This window comes from Diabrotica undecimpunctata, chromosome 1, assembly GCF_040954645.1.
Source record: "Diabrotica undecimpunctata isolate CICGRU chromosome 1, icDiaUnde3, whole genome shotgun sequence".
NCBI lineage: Eukaryota > Metazoa > Arthropoda > Insecta > Coleoptera > Chrysomelidae > Diabrotica > Diabrotica undecimpunctata.
In genome coordinates, this window is record NC_092803.1 from 112,722,248 (window position 1) to 112,740,086 (window position 17,839).

A 17,839-nucleotide genomic window follows, 5' to 3' on the forward strand; every position below is an offset into this window, starting at 1 on the left:
TGCAATAAAACAATCCTTGAAGTAAGGGAGTAAGGGAGATAAGTAATAATATTAATTAAAATTAATATTATTAAAACTACAGTTTATAACTTAAATTTAGAAGAATTTTGAAAATACCATGGACCGATCATATTACGAACGAAATGGTTTTACACAGAGTGGAAAAAGGCAGAGAAGTTCTGTTCTGAGAAGTTAACCACCATTAAAAGGAGAAAGATAGCTCATTTGGAGCACATACTTAGAAATGAGAAGTACGAGTTGTTGCAGCTAATTATGAAGGGTAAAATCAAAGAAAAAAGTCCTGGTAGACGACAAATACCCTGGCTGAAAAGCAGTCGCGACTGGACCGGGTTGAACACATAGATGCCTTTAAGAAAAGCAGCAAATAGAGACGAATTTGCAATGGTTACAGCCAACCTTCATTAGTGAAATCAGTACTAGAAGAAGAAGAAGAAAACTACAGTGTGTAAGGTAATTAGGCATTATGATCAAACATGAAGTATATTAGATAAAACAAGATAAAACTAGTTTCTGATAGGAATAGAAGAATATTAATAAAAGTGCAAAAATCGTTAAAAAATTACTCTAATGCAAGTTACAGCTGAATTAAATCATGAACCTCGATTAAATATGTCAAGGAATGCTGTTGCAAGTCGAAACATAAATCTGGATTAAAGTTTAAAAATATAATAAAAATAATAAAGGTTGAATTACGGCTAACAACCTAAAAGTGTACTCGTAGTAATATACTTTCACATATTTTCTTCTAGGCACAGGAAAAACCACTATTAATAGCAAACCAGGTTTATTTGGACAAAATATAACCTTTCTTGGTTGGTAGAAGATGGGTCCCGAGTAATTTTTAGTGAAGAATCAAAATTCGACTTATGTGTTGATGATTACTTTTCACAGATTGTTTAAAACGTTCCGCAAAATTTCCTAAATGATTGATGATTTGGGGTTGAATGGCAGTTTCAGGGTTAAGATGTTTTTAATATATTGAAAGTTCCCTAAATGCTGCAAAATATCAACAAATACCTCAAAATAGCCTGTTACTAATTATTGTGAATTAAATGCTGGCGGAAATTATATTTTTCATCAGGACGAGGCGGCCTGTTATACATCCAGAATCACAAGCAACTTGTTTTGTAAACCATAATATATAAAGTCCTTTCTTGGCCTTCTAATACTCCTGACCCAAATGACATTGAAACAGTATAGTATAAAATGAAACAGGCACTAACGAATAACCCACAATGCACCTCACATGAGCTTTAAGACAAAATAGACAGGTTTTCAATGCAATTTACCTTTGAATAGTGTAGATCAGTGGTTCCCAACTGGTAGTCCGCGGACCCCTGGGGGTCCGCGAGGTATGGCTGAGGGGTCCGCAAGATATAAAAATAAATATATGAAGAGCCAGGGAGAAAAACGATATAAGTCCATTTTGCAAATTTTTTTAGGAGAGCGAAAACAAAGTTTTTCTCTCTAAACTAAATCTTTAAAATTGATAACATATATCGCGCAAACTTAAAGTTATATCAAATTTTAGATTGTTAACTATAATTTTGTATATATACCTAAAAAAATATTTTCGTGTAAGACAGATTCGGCCTCCCCTCTTCACCACCACTGGCACTGAAACTAGATGGGACCCTACTTTGGCTTTATGCCGTTAAAATGCGTCGCTGTATGGCCAATATCATTAAAAATACATTGCTGGTCAGACTTAGCATGAGCGACATCTTTGCTCTTCAATTGTACGAAAGCACCGACATATCAAAAAAAGGAATAATGGTGTGTTTTGTTCGATTTTTGTGGAAGGGCCAGATATTGGAAGATTTTCTTTTTTCATACGAACTACTTCACACAACAGAAGCAGATATTTTTACTGCATTGAATGATTTTTTCAATAAACATGACGTCACATGGACAAAATGTGTGAGCTTGTCTACGGATGGAGCAAAATCAATGGCTGGCCACAAAGCAGGACTTCAAGCTCGTGTCAAAGCAGTAGCTCCTGAGGTGAAATGGACACACTGTTGTATTCATCGTGAAGCCTTGGTAGCCAAAACATTGCCTGAACCTTTGCAGAAGATACTTTACGAAGTACATAGTTCAAATCGTTAACTACATTGAAACGCGACCTTTGCAATCCAGATTATTTTCTTTGTTGTGCAAAGAGATTTGCAGTGAGCATGAACACCTTCTTATTCATACGGAAGTAAGGTGGCTCTCTCGAGGGAGGATATTGACAAGATTTTTTGAACTTGCTCAACTGCCTACTTAGCTGACGTGTTTGAACACTTGAATGTATTAAACTTAAGTTTGCAAGGGAAAAATGTAGATATGTTCAAAGTAGAAGATCAGTGCTATGTTAAAAAAGTGCCAGCTGTGGGTGGCAAGGATTGAAAACGAGTCGTTCACTAACTTTCCTTATTTGAAACAGTTCTTGGAGTCTGCAGAGCAGAGTTTACCTGACTCGATAAAGATGAACAGAAGAAGAACAAGATAAGCTTGTGGATTTGTCGAGTTTCTGGTACGATGAAGGACATTTTTAATGGCGCGAAAATAGCAGACTTCTGGACAACAGCACGCAAGGAATACAAAGAACTTGGGGACAAGACCATGAAAAAAATCCTTCCGTTTGCAACAACCTATCGGTGTGAGCAAGCATTTTCTTCCATGTGCTTCATGAAAAACAAATATAGGAATCGGCTTGACATGCGGTCGGATTTCAGGGTGAAAGTTTCAAGTTTGGAATCTAACATTACAGAAATAATGGATTCTAAAGTTAAATTCAACGTATCTCATTAATTGAGGAGTGAAAATTAAAACTAATAATGTACTTGTGTAGGTACTCTGTATTTTCACAAATAAATCCTAAATAGCATTAGTTTGATTTGTTTTCACATATTAGTTTGATTTGTTTTCACATATTTAGGCTCTTTTCAGGTAACTTTAGGCTTGTTTAGCTTGTATAGCGCCAAAACCTGACAGAAACCTGCTTTACCTCTACGTTGCTTTGGTTGTTCCAGATATTTGACTGTTTGGTACTATTGCATTTATGCTTTAGTCCTATCTTGCGGAGTGACTAAGAAAAGCTTCAATCATTTTTTTTTGTACATTTTTTCTTATAGGATATCAATATAATTTAATAATTATTAAGGTGATTTTATGACTACCATCAGATTTGTAGATGTTAGTTTTGAGGTAAAGGTTTATTAATATTATTTAAATATAAAGGGTTTGTCTAATGTTATGCCATATGTTCCTGGTACATTGTCAGTAATTCCTCTTGAGGATTGAGAATTCCACTTTTGGGCTGTATATCTCAGTGGACACGTTTTTATTTTTAAATAAAAGTTTCTGAAGGTAATAAAGAAATTCTAATACCTAATAAAAAAGCACGTGGTTACTACATTTTTCCTTCGATTTTTGTTTAAAAAACATTTTCAACTTATCTTTTTAATTGCCAGATTTATTTCATAAAATTTCACCTAAACTGGCTTATAAATCGGACGAAGGTTAAAGCTGTTTCTACTAACAGGAGCGGGTCTTAGTAACTGACACTGTGTGTGCCGCTTCACATATACCACAATAAAATTATCGAATTTAGTAGTAGTAGGTAACAAACGTATTCCTAACTTCTGAATTTAAATTAGAAACAACGAACTCAGTTAGAGGAAGTCGTTAGATCGAGTTGTATGATAGTTGCTATCAATTGCTAGTTAATTAAACACTATTCACTTATTATTTTAAACCTTTCTCGTGTAAAGCGGCTTTCTTGTACAAAGAGTAATAATGTCTGAAAACAAACCTGATACAGTTCCTGGATTAGGATTTAAGGATAAAGATAAGGCATTGGAAACATTGAAAAATTTAGAAGGAAGAGATCCTGATTACCAAAGACTCTCTATTAAAGGATTAATCGGAAGAGCAAAAAGAACTCTAACTTGTAAGTACCTACTTAGTTTTTATTTAACATTTATTTATACAAGTTTGTCGACTCTTTTTTAAATGTTAATAGCAATAATTTTTCGGTATTTCAGGAAAAACTGTTTGTTTTACAAAAAATATGGCAGAGATTTCACTTATTTTGATTTGTATTTTTTGCCACTAATTTTCCAACGCATGCGCATTATTTTACTATTTTTATAGAGGGGATATTTGTTATTGTATTGATTTTTCTTTATTTTCTTACTCAATGGATTCTAGGCCTTTATAACTTTGGAACTCATTAATAGTCTTTGAACATTATACATTTTATTTTGATTCTTACCTTCGCTAAGATTTTGGATTTATACCAGTAGGTATATTTTTATATCTTTTCATGTAGACTAGGTCTTCTTGTTCTAATTTTTCAAATTAATCGTTCATGATACTGTGTGGCTTACCAAAAAATTGCTTTATCTGTTTTGATCTAGCTTTTGCTAGTTTTAATATTGCCTAAACGTTTCATGTTTGTATCATTTACAAATATTAAAAGTTCTATTTCTCTCAGAAATTGCAGTATTTTACCATCCATTAGAAATTTATTTTTCTTTGTTAGTTTTTATATCCCATTACTATATTACTGATCAACGTTGTGATATTAACGATTTCTATCTAAAATTTTCCACAAACTCGATTCGATTTCCATCCAGTTGTATTTATATATTGATTCCATGTGATTGATTCTCATGTTCGCCGAGGATTTCTTCTAAAATCTGGTAGATCTTATGGGTTGTTCAATTCAACACTGAGGAGCAGTTTATAATGCGCAGCAAACTTGTCGAAGAATACCTAGAAAAAATCTTGCTCTTTATCGACTTGAGACAGAACTCGCAAAACTATTCAGATATGAAAAAAAAACAAAGATGAGACAAATATATATTGGATTTGTTGTCACTTTGTCCCAAAACATGAATGTTTCTGTTTCATCGATGTTTTCTCTTCTTGGTCTGAACCTGGCATTACTTTACTAATTTGTATGTATTAACCTTAAACACCATTCTAATAGTGCAGTAACGATGTGTAAAATAGTAGGTTTAGAAATTTTTAGATAAACAAATAGATTTTGCCGGACAAATTACCTGTAAATCGCTAGGTGTAATAATATCGAGATTTATTCCATCAAAAATTGTAAATAAATGCATAAAAAGCCGGTTCGTAAAAATTAAAGTAAACATTTTTATTTTTTCTACTTTTTTTGTAACTGGAAAATTTTTGGCATTGGGTTAAAAAAAATTTTTTCTGAAAAGCAACTTCCTGAATATAATTAAGTAGTAACATAGATTTAAATTCCTTAAAAAGTCAATCGGTACAATGGTTTTCGCACAAAAATTTGTTAAAACAGTCCTCGACTTCCAAGAAAAATTTCGAAGAAAATTTCAACTCAAGTCCTAAATTTTCATTGGATTTTTTTTTCGGAATCTATCGGATTTTTTTTTATGGTATAAACATATTGACTATTTCTAGTAATAGTTTGCATATTCACAAGGATAATGAAATTCCTGTAGTTGGCTGTGTTCCAAAAATCACAAAATTTTTTATTTAAAAAAATCCTTTATAAAAGGTATATATTCTAAAAAGACCGTTTCGCGCGAACATTTTCGGACTAATAAGTCCATCATCAGTGCAGTTACCAGGTATACACGAGTAAAGCCACTAAATATATGGGTAAAAACCCTTTCAATCATATTAAATGTGTTAATTCTTACATATTTTTTAAACAACAGATTTATTGCATGGCAACGCAGGACTCACAGGGGTTATTGACCATGATATATGTCTCTATAGGTCCTAGGTAGGATGAAGCCCGAAAGGGTCTTTTTAGAATATATATATATATATATATATATATATATATATATATATATATATATATATATATATATATATATATGTTCGGATAAATTTCCGCGGTCAGATGAATGAAAATTACTTAGTTCTCGGGAAGAACCGCGTTGAAAATTTATTACTCGACGTTTCGGCACCCATTTTGGAGGCATTATCAAGAGTGATACGGTTCGGTTCGAGTTCGGGGTCTCAATCTGCCTACTCCCCTCACTCGAGACGTACCAGTATCGTGTTCTGTATTACAAGAACTGTCTCTCGGCACTGAGGTCTCATTTCTGCCTACTCCTCAGTGTCGAGTGACACTCAGTGTCGAGTGTCGATAAAATTTCTGGAAAAGGCTTTGGTCAATCGGTTCCAAATATATAACCAATCAAATTTAACCCCTACGTTAGCAATGAATAGCAATGTATAATAGTACTATTTTTGGAAAAAGTGCTTTGTATTTGCGACTACTCTTAGTCGGACAATTTCGATTATTTTTTTATTCGAGGTCTCGTGAGATAAAAATTTCCAATATAATAGCAATGTTAATTATGCAGACAATTATTTATAAACCAAGGCCACAATTTTCTTCGCTCAATGAAACTTAGTAACGTATTCGTTTCAATGAAATATTTTAATTGAAAATTATACGGCATAATGTATTTCGTTCCGCTGAATATCAGTGCAAAATTGGATTTTTCCGTTTCTACTAATTTCTGAAGAAACAGGGTATAATCCGATAAACATGGAAGCCAGCGCACTCACCTCGATGTGAGTCGCCTAGAGGTTTCATAGATCTAATCCGGGCGAGGGCCAAAAAAAATTAACCTAATATAAAACTCAAAATAGATCTGCGTATTAAATTTAAAATACGCCAGTAGATCGGATGGTTGATGAGTGAGCAATACGGTAAAAGCTGGAAACTTGAGGCTCGGTTTTATTCATTCAATTAATCCTTACCGTTGGAGGCGTTGGAGATTTTAGAAAAGCAATATATATATATATATATATATATATATATATATATATATATATATATATATATATATATATATATTATATATATATATATATATATATATATATATATATTTATATATATATATATATATATATATATATATATATATATATCTGAATATCTGAATATCTGATATCTGAAGACATTAGAGACGTTCTTCAACGCCATGCGTTAGGGATCAACGAATGAGATCTTTATTTCTCACGGTAGTACTCATCCATTGACTAACTTGGTATTACTTAGTAAAAGTCGCAGATCTACTAAGAATTTAACTTCTACGTTTAAAATTAAAAGTTCTGACGAGATCGGTTTGGAACCATGAACCTTGTAATCTGAACACATCGAAAAGGACCTGCCAGTCGACTGAGCCATCTAGTTGACCACAAAGGTTAAAAATAAAGAAGGAAATATATATATATATATATATATATATATATATATATATATATATATATATATAACGAGTTTATTACAGCTGTTGCCGTTTCTCGCAACCTAGCTTCCAACGCTTGCGATCGTTCCAGTCATCTACTTGTAGACCCCTATCTTCCATTGCACCTTTTACTTCTTGTCTCCACGATCTTCTTGGTCTTCCCTTTTTCCTGTGGTTGGTGGGGATCCACTGTAATATTCTCTTTGACCATATATGAAGGAAATTTCATATCAATTAAATATTACAATAGTATATAATTTTAATTCGATTTCTCAGAGATTTCAGTCAGAAATTTTTTTTGTCAGTAAATGTTTCAGTAATTTTTCATGAGGTTCATCTCGGTATTATTATTCCCTGAGTCATTTCGGATACTTTCCAGCAAACACCTATTTGTTATTTACAAAATCTCAAAATAGACTGGACTATAATTATATTAAATTATATTTTCTACCGATTCCACTATTCTTTTCGAGTCCAGTCAAACAAGATTTTTAAAACACTCAAACATTTTGTATTAAGTTTCGCATTGGGACCTTTTCTAAATCAAAATTGGGATGAAGAAAAATAATTTTTTCATGAAAGTATCGATGATTCACTTTCCAGATTGAAAAACATTTTTAAATTAAGCAAAGTTAAATGGTGGAATGATTTATTACCGGAGATTAAAGTCTTATTAATAAAAAAACAAATAATGATAATAAAATTGTTATCTCGGTTAAAACTGATCTTAGACAACTTTTTTTTTAATTCGTGAAAAGTTACCAGCAAAACGAACTTCAAAAAAGAATTATGAAATATTTATTACTCGCAAAGTAATAACGCAAAACCTTATAAATGCAATTTTTCAGTAAGTATCTATTTTGGGAGGGGGGGTGTAACGTTGATATTTCTATTTCTTATTACACATCTTACAAATACAGGTCTAAACGAAAAAAGATAAATTAATTCTTATAGAGACCTGAAATATAATGGTAACAAACGCATTTTTAAAATTGCAAAAATCAACTTTTTAATAAACAAATAAAATAACTCATTAAATTAATATTTTTTAACCAAATTTTGTGGGTATCTTAAGGGCATCGAAAGCCAACTTGTGAGACAACTTTTGAAATTATTTATTCATTTTTGTTTTTTCGAATGCCAATTCTAGTTCTAGTATCAACGGTTTTTTTTTCAATTAATTAAACAAACTATATATAAAATTTTCAAAACTTTCAAAAAATAAATACGTTTATGGGACGAATTTTTTGAGGGATCTAAAAAACTCATTTTTGGGAAATTTTGATCAGTTTTTAAACATTGATCTCATAAAATTAAACCGCTACTTTCATGAAAAAATTATTTCTTTTCACCTAAACTTAGATTTGGAATAGTCCCAATTTGAAACCTAAGACTGGTCTTCTGGTCTCCAATTATGCCGTATGTCGCGTCTGTATGCTTGTACAGCAGTTGCACGCTGCGCTCAGCGTACAATACGCGGCGTACTGTGTTTATTGGAGACCACCGCCTAATGCAATACATTTTTTTTATTTTCACTGTTCTATTTAACTTCGTTTTATAATTGGTAATAAGATCATCACCTATTATTTAGAATTTTTGTTGTATTTTTCCTAATAATTCAAAAAGTCTTTTATTTTTCTTAACGGAATAAACAGGATTTTTATTTACTAAGGATTGGTATCCAACCAATGTCATGGTTTTATAATTAGACGAATATGTGTTAGTGATAAAGCACTAAATCCAATTGTATTTTTTTCTCGCTTCTAAAAAGCAGCATTTTACAAATGTAGGTATATACACTTAGTGTTCAAGTGTAAATAGATCCAAGATAGAACAAATCGTGTTATATCGATCTATTTTTATCAATAGAAAAATTGTTTTACATGTACAGTGGCGTAGCTAAAATTATTGTACGGCGAATATGAATATTGCTGGTTGTGTTACTTATTTTACTATATCCAATTGGTTAGCGTTTCGTCGGTTTTAATTCGTAGTTGTTATTTTATTAACAATTTATTGCATTTATAGGGTAAAACAAAGATATTTCTTCTATTGTTCTCCTGTTCCTTCTGACTGGCATAAATTTTGCGGAACATAAAATTCTCACTAAGATCCTCTTACAAAGACGATTTTGTGATTTTATGTCTCATTATTGATGTGATAGTTGTTTTTTATAGAAGTTACTTGCCAAATTTATCAATCTTGAACCACTGCTACCGATTCATGCCCAGATCTTCCTTTTCGACTTGAACAGAGTATTTAAAGCACCTACGCCTACATATATATTTCAGTAAGTTTAATTTACTATTAGATACATCGATTCATTATTTTCTTCGATTGGAAGATGTTTATTTATAATTTGCAATGGCTTTGTTAAGAAAAACAATCCCGATTAAACTCTATACTGCAATAACTCAAATATTGTAAAAGATCTTTTGTGTATTCCATACATATGCTTTAGTCCAAAAGATGTAGACTTTCAAGAAAGTCTATTATTTAATTCGGAGTTACGTTTGTTACCTAAACAGGTTCAAGAAAGACGTGTTTCGGGTATTTATGATGTTGGAAAAAGATTACAATTCATTTACAGACAACATGTTTCCTCTACATTTTCCCAGAATCTGCATGTTCCTTCGTCCATTTGTCTACTTTACAGGGATAATATCTTATTGACAATGTCCAGTGAAAACACCTGTAATTGCTTGGAGTTCAGTGTTCTCAATCTCTGGTATTTTTTCGTAGAAAGCAGAAGTCTTTAATAACCTTCCTACTTCCTTTTGGCCTGAAGTATTTTCTCAGTAGGTTATACTAAGTTGCTTTTTTCTTTTTGGGTCATCTTCTACGATGTGGCTTGTCGAGATACCTCAAAATGGTTCTGGTCTGATAAAATGAATATTAGCTCCTTCTTTAGCAAGACTAAAAGCAATATCGAAACCAGTAACTTCTTTATCATCTGGCACCCATAATAAACTTTTTTGTACTTTGCCGCTTGCTTAGGGATTGCTTGCATTTCCAAACTATTAAAAACTCACAACTTGTAGACTTCAGAATTTTTAGTGCAACTTGGCTGTCAGATACAATAAATATTTTACTCGAATTCAGGCTTTTTTCATATAGAGTTGAGAATAACAATATATTGCTCGTAATTATTTCATGATTATTTCGTTTTTTGTTCCTTTTTAGGTCGCTTTTATTTGGTCCATTTTTTCTTGGCTGTTTGCTATTACAAATATGTGTTATCATTAAAGTACCTAGAATAGAAAACCTTCAAAGTGTGATCGATATATCTACAGGTCATTGCTTTATTTTTATACGCATTAAACAATAGCTATAGAGAAATAAGATAGAGAATAAAATTCTTGTCAATCTCATCTCGAGTTCGTTGCAATAAATGTTGCCAACTTTTAATAGGCAACATATATTTTATGGTCTAAATATAACTGTGAGGTTAAAGAACTGTAATTCCTACTTAAATTTTCAAATCCTAATACAAAGATATAACACTCTATAAACACCTTATCATAAAAGAAAACAGTTTTAAAAATATCTATACTTACTGTATTTATTCATACATCTACAAGCTTTATTTTGTGGATGAGAGTATCTCGTTGGAAGACTATACCACTATAATTGCGCAAATGATCTTTAAATAGACGATTACACATCCACCTACCATATCCTACTTTCTTTATTTTCGTGTTCCAGATATGAGTTTTATTTTATACCAGCAAATGTATCACAATCCATAATCTTGCAGAGCCGGCCTTAAAATTTTTAAAATAGACGATTACACATCCACAATATACCATATCCAACTTTTTTTATTTTCGTGTTCCAGATATGAGTTTTATTTTTGCAAAAATGGGCTTAAAATTCTTTCTACCTTCTTGTGTAGTTTCGCTAAAACTTTTTAGCATTTCGGTTTGGAAAACCAAACTGAACATATGTTTAAAAAAGAATGTTGAAGAGTCACATCCCCTCCCACATAGTGTTATTTAACAGTGGCATCAATGGAAATATTTTTAGATCAAGTTACACATTTGATGAAATTAATAAACAGCCTACAAATTTATTTACTTTCATGTGTCCGCTAATTGCCATCTATCGTGATGTAATTCATCTAATAGTTATATCTAACACATTAGTTGGGTCAATGTATATTTAACTTTCACTATATTCGTCAACCCAAATTCGCTTAAAACGTCTTAAAACCATGAATTTAATGGTTTCTTTTTGTCGTGGAGCATTCGTAAGATAGTCTTAATACATCATTTATTAATATATTTGCCTCGAATTTTAAACTTCGTCTTAAGCTGGTGAGTTAAGAAGGAAACAGAATCAAATTGTAAGAAAACTATTTGCCTAATGTTATATTGTTAAACAGTTTAAAAATAATGACAAATTAAAAAATTTAATTTTATTGAGTATTATTTTATTTTACATTTTTTTGCTGTATGTCTACCAAACCCAATAACTTATTTTATTACATCCCTTTTCTTACTTTCTCATACTATGCCCCTCTATTGTCCAGTAGATATTGTAATTATGACAAACTAATCTTTGTCTGGTACTATCTAAAATGATAAATATTTAATCATACCTGTTCTGTATAATATACAGTGCTAGTCAAAAGTCCGTTCCCCCCCTCGTATCTTTTGAACGGTTGTACTTATAATAGTGAAATTTGGAGGGAGGTAATAAACAGACGTAGGCTTTTCAACTAGTCATAACAGGTGACGTAATAGTGACAGATGACGTTACAGCGCCACTGTGACAGATACTTTTAAATGGCAAGTGATACCCCGTTTGAAAGGTATTGAAAATACCTATTGAGTCATAATAATTTTGTTTGAGCTTAAGGTCATTTTGATGAATAAATTAAATAAATACTAAAATTCCACCAACTAGTTCTTATAGTACAACACAATTGGTCTGTGTCGTTTTAACTGACAAGAACCACGTGTTAAGTCGAGCAAAGAAACATGTTGCTCTTTAAGTATTAAATCTTTATCCAATGTCATTGACCTAGGGTCACATTAGAATTTAAATTTTGAAACATGTAAAACCATATATTGATGTCACAGCTACTTTTTTAGTGGTAACTTCAATTACAAAAGAAGGCACTGAGGATTAACTGAACGAGATCGAAAACGTCATGTTATGCACCTGTGTAAATTTTGACGACACTTTTTAAAAAAGTTTGAATTAAATGTTTTATACCTACATACAAATGTGAAGTGTTTTACTTCTGTATAAGTTTTTTAAACGATGGTATACAGCCACCTACTGGGATTTTCGCATTAAGTTTTTACAGTATATTTCTCTATCGGCTACTATCATTATCATATGTAGATTAGTAGTATTTGTTCAAAACCCCACGTGTAGAAGTAGCCTACAAATCTCCCCTTTCCAAGACTCAGCAAGATTTTTAAATCATAACTCATGGTCTATATTTGTGGCGATTACCGAAAACAATCGAAGAATTTTGTTTGTTAAACATGTAGCACAAATACCTATTCTTTGGTCACGGCCAACATGGAAATCTTAATTACTAAAATATAACTCTTTTGGCCCCCAAATATATATTATCCAGGCAGTTATTTGTTAACATTGAAAAGTTCAAAGTGCTTATGTAATATGCAAATTATTATAAATAATTATTGCCTTCACATTTTGTCATTACCAAATGAACATTATTATTCTAGTAATCCACCGAATTGGAATAAAATTATTTTAAAATTTGTTAAAAATCGTTGTACATATATTATAATAAATAAGTTCAAGGTACTTGGTGGTACACGTAGTAAAATAAGTAATAATTAAAACTGCTCTGATTTTATGTAAAAAGGGAAACAACAAAACAGTTGATAACTAGAATAAATTTGTCAGAAAGATTTGAACTGAAAAATAATTAAGTAAAAAAAGGAGGTAATCGGAGCCTATTGCCTCTTGATAATTTATATTATTTATATAATTAAAACTTGTAAGATGGATACTCAAAAGGTAATAAGTCGAATACGAAAACTTATATTATAAAATTATTATTTTATACATGCGGCTGATGTCATATTTACAGGAGAGAGCAGAAAAAAACCTAGAAAATGCTAAATACATATTTATACTTTTACTGTTATAAAACAAGTTGTTATACAAAGAAAGATGACAGTAGCTCAAATATTTTTATATAAAGCTAACCTACATATACTCAAGTAAATGACCTTTTTGGGGTGTAATTTACCTTGTCACGACGGATTTGCTTGACAATTTGGATTTAGGTTTCTCTTACCTTCTACTTCACATTTGGACTCAGCTCAGGGTTGCTTTTACTTGAGGGTGAAAGTCACCCCTTCTCGGGGGTTCAAAACATACGTTCAAAATTATGGAAGTCCCTGAGTGGATAAATTGACTAATTCTAAGCATCTTTTGTGTTATACTGTTTGTTCACTAAGTCAATACTTTTTGAGTTATTTGCGAATGAAAAGGTTCATTTTTCAAAATAAAAATCACGTTTTTATACAGTTTTTCACAAATATCTAAAAAAATAAGTATTTATCGAAAAAAATATTTGTAGCACAAATGTAGCTTATAAAAAAATGGTGTAAAGAACATAAAAAAATAAACATTTTTCTTAGAATTATCGCAATAGCTCTTAAGAAAATTAAAAGACATAAGTCAAAAAATAGTAACAAAAAAATAAAAAAACTAATTTGTTTCCACTCAACTCCCAAAAAAGTATTCTTTAGGATTTGTTAGTATAGTGTATAACCTCAACGGTAGTTGATTATTGTCCTAAATATGTAAGGCAAACTCATTATCAAATGGTCAATGTCTTGCTGCGGTATTCTGCTCTACTCCATTGAGAAAGGCCCTCAAACAGTTGCTGTCTTGTATTGAACGCAATATTTTGTTGTAAAATGCGTCTACCCAATATGTCCCATATATGCTCAATTGGAATTAAAACTGGCGATTGTACAGTCCATGGTAAAACCTCAATTTTATTATCTTCGAGGAATGTTCTCACGACCTTAGCAACATGCGGACGCATTAATTGAAATTGGAGACTAGCTTGTTATGCAAAGCGTACAACAATAGGTTCAAGAATAATATCGCGGTAGTCTGTTGCATTTAGAAACCATTCCACACTAACGAGATTGGCTCTTCCACCAAGAATGATGCCACCCCATACCATTATACTGCCGCCTTGCTGTCTATGAACCTCCTGCACGGTGGCCAATCGTTCAACATTGCCAGATCATCTCCAAATTCTTGTCCGTCTTGTATTTGGTGCAAATCCAAATCAGAACTCATCTCTGAACAAAGTAGAGGCCCACTCACGTTTTATCCAATTTGCATGTTGTTGTGCGGACTGAAGTCGATGAGCGCGAGTTCCTTTGGATAACACAGGCACTCTCACAGGTCTTCGAACATTTAACCCTACTTTATGCAGTCTATTTCTAATAGTTTGGCCACTTACAAACAGTTAGTCTCTTGCGGCCTCATTTGTAATTATGATGCAGTTACATAATAGTCTGCAACATAATAAAACGGTCTTTAATCTGGTTGGTTATTCTTGTACGGCCTGTATGACGTTCAGCAACATCACCAGTTTCTTAACACCTTAACCAAAAACTATTAATGACACTTCTGTTCGTATGGACGACCTCATCAACGTCTCTTTGACTTTTGCCAGCGTGAAGCATCCCTATAGCACGCCATTGCATTTCGCGATTTAAATAATGTCTCTCCATGATTGGTAATTGCAAAACTAAATAAAAATCCACGTAGACATTGAAAATCAAGTACCAATAAATAAATATTACTTTTTATATTATAGACAAAAAACACATATTGAACTTCTGTTAAATTTTTTATAGCCATTCTTATCAGCATTACCGTCCAAGTTAGTATAATAATAGACAAAACAACAAAAAGATATATAGATAACATTTGTAAAATAAATAAACAATTTCACTACTTTATAAGTATTATGGGCTAATATATTATTCTAATAGACGTTTTTCTTTTAGTAACAAAGGACAAAGAGAAGATACAAAACATAAATGATGCCGTCAAAGTATTTGAGGACTTCCTTAGAGACTTCGAAATCAACAATATGTCAAAAGAAAACAGAGCATACCTGCCTCTTGCCTCAGTTCAATCATTACTACCTCTAAAAGAAAAATTCGATATTAACGATAAATTAGTAGAAGCATTTTTAGAAGCATACACCAAGAAAGCCAAAGGCGAATATAAAAATCTCAGAACTGTGTCGAGTGGTGAAGGAAAACCCTCTTGGGACATTGTAAGAAATGTGGAAATTAAGAAATTATTAAAGGCCATGGAAGAGAGTCGGCCAGATATGTGGGAAGACGATTTACCAACCAAAGAACATCTTGAGCTTATATTATGGGCTTATAGTCCAGATGCAAGTAAAATTAAAAAGAACGTTAGTAATTACGAAGAAAAATTGGGATCTAAAAAACCAGAGAGCGATGAAGATGAAGAGATGGACGACGACGATGATGATGAAGAGGAAGAAGAAGAAGAGAAGCCCAAGAAGAAACCTGAAAAAGCCAGTAAAAGGAGATCATCAGGAGAGACAAAAGAAGGATCTCCTGAAAAAAAACAGAAAAAAGATGATTAAAGTATTTGTTGTATTGTGAAATAAGTTTTTTGTATTATTATTTTCAAATATATTTCTATTATTTCTTATGCTTTATGTATTATTATTGTTGATACTTAATAATACCGTTAATGTATTCTTAATTCATATTTTTCTTGGTTTTATTATTGGATTTGAAGATGTTACCTAGACGCTTAAGTGGGTAGGTACTATTTGAAAAAAATAAGTGGACTTTTTGACCACTTTGTTTTTTTCTCGGTTCTGTATAGTACATTTTAATATATTTATTTGCGCTCTCCTATGCTTTCTAAATTTAATTGACCGTATTACACTGTTAGTACATAGTATAATATCTAATGCTAATCTAATATCAGTATAGATGACTCCCATGTTTTCTTTAGTCTTGCTTTTGTACTCTTTATAGAATCTTGCCACTGGGCAATTCATTGGAGATTATTTCGACGTGCCTTAATTATCTAGTCATGGATAAATATTTTATTAATTTCAAATGTTCATTCTATCTTTTCTAAAAAATAAGTGATTATTCTCTATCCAACCTCCATCGTATGGCTCTACACTCCAATTCGAGCCCTGGCCTCTCAGCAAACCTCTCTATTCGTTACGGTCTGAAGCCATTCTTCTCCGATCGACTGCCAAGTAGATTTCTTGCGTCCTCATCCATATTATTCTCACACCGCTTTCTTGGTCTTCCCACAGGTCTCTTCCCTTGCATTCAACAGTTTTTTTTTGGAAGCCTGTTTGCTTCTATCCTAAATACATGGCCTGTTCATTGAAGACGCTGTAGGCGAAACAAAGGTCAGAGATAAAAGTTGATCTTTATATATTATTATAGTATACTTATTTCATAATTCTATCTGATTCACCACCTGTTGTTCTCATTTATAGGGCCTACTATTCGTGTCAGTACCTTTCTTTCTTTCAAAGATGTCGATGTGGTTTACAGATTGTTAAGTCAATACCCAAGTTTCACGTAGGTACATAGATTATTCTCTATCAGTTAATATTAATTTAAAAAATACCATTAAACCATCATCTATTAAAAAATTTAGGAGCCTTAGTGAGTTAAATTGAAATAAAATAAAGCTTGACTGAAATCGTACAATTGAAATTTAGATTCTTTAGATGTTGACTTCGTCCACAGTAATATGTACTAACTATTAAATTACAGTGAATAATATTTTCACTCTTATAAACTGTTATTTTGTAAGTAAAGCTCCATGAAAATCTAGTTCATAAAATAAATAAATAAATCATAAAAATAAATCCTATAAAATATATAAAGGAAAAATTTGATTATTTTAAAATGCCTAGAAATCTCTCTCTCTCCAATGGCGCTACAGCCCAAATCGAGCCTTGGCCTCTTCCAAACTATGCCTCCAATCTTACCGGTCCCGCGCCGATCTTCTCCAGGTTATCAGGTCTAGCAAATTTTGCGCGTTCGCGACAACTTCATCATCCCATCTTTTTTGTGGCCTTTCTTTTGTCTTGCGCCCTGCATTTTACTATATCTGGCTCTTTTTGGCAATCTTCCAGTCTCCATTCTCACTACATGACCAGCCGATCGAAGTCTCTGAAGTTTATTTAATTCTGAGATCGGTGTCTCTTTTAACAATTGGAAGAGTTCATGATTGTACCTGGATTTCCATACTCCGTTTTCGTTAATAGACCAAAAATCTTACGAGATAAATCACAATCAGAAATAAAATCAGGAGATCTTCTTTCTGTGCCATATTAGCTCCCCCTAATCTTGACAATTACATGGGCAAACTATTCACGGCTATAATAGTTAGATACCTGAGAGCTGCTTCAATTATGCACTGATCTCTTTACTTGTGTGTAGGTGGTCTGTAATGTAGCATCCCAAATATTTAAAGTGAGTAACTCTCAATATTTTGTTGATCTATCTCTAGGGAAGCAT

The 17,839-nt window shown here is 32.1% G+C and overlaps 1 protein-coding gene across 1 annotated transcript; it reads left to right on the plus strand.

Annotated features, from left to right (window-relative positions):
• The first annotated feature begins 3,567 nt into the window (after positions 1–3,567).
• Positions 3,568–15,989, plus strand: Ude (Uracil-DNA degrading factor). Its single transcript, XM_072546972.1, has 2 exons — positions 3,568–3,958; positions 15,305–15,989. Exons 1-2 carry the CDS (start codon positions 3,805–3,807, stop codon positions 15,919–15,921), a joined length of 771 nt encoding a protein of 256 aa, XP_072403073.1. The 5' UTR covers positions 3,568–3,804; the 3' UTR covers positions 15,922–15,989.
• Positions 15,990–17,839: the final 1,850 nt, after the last annotated feature.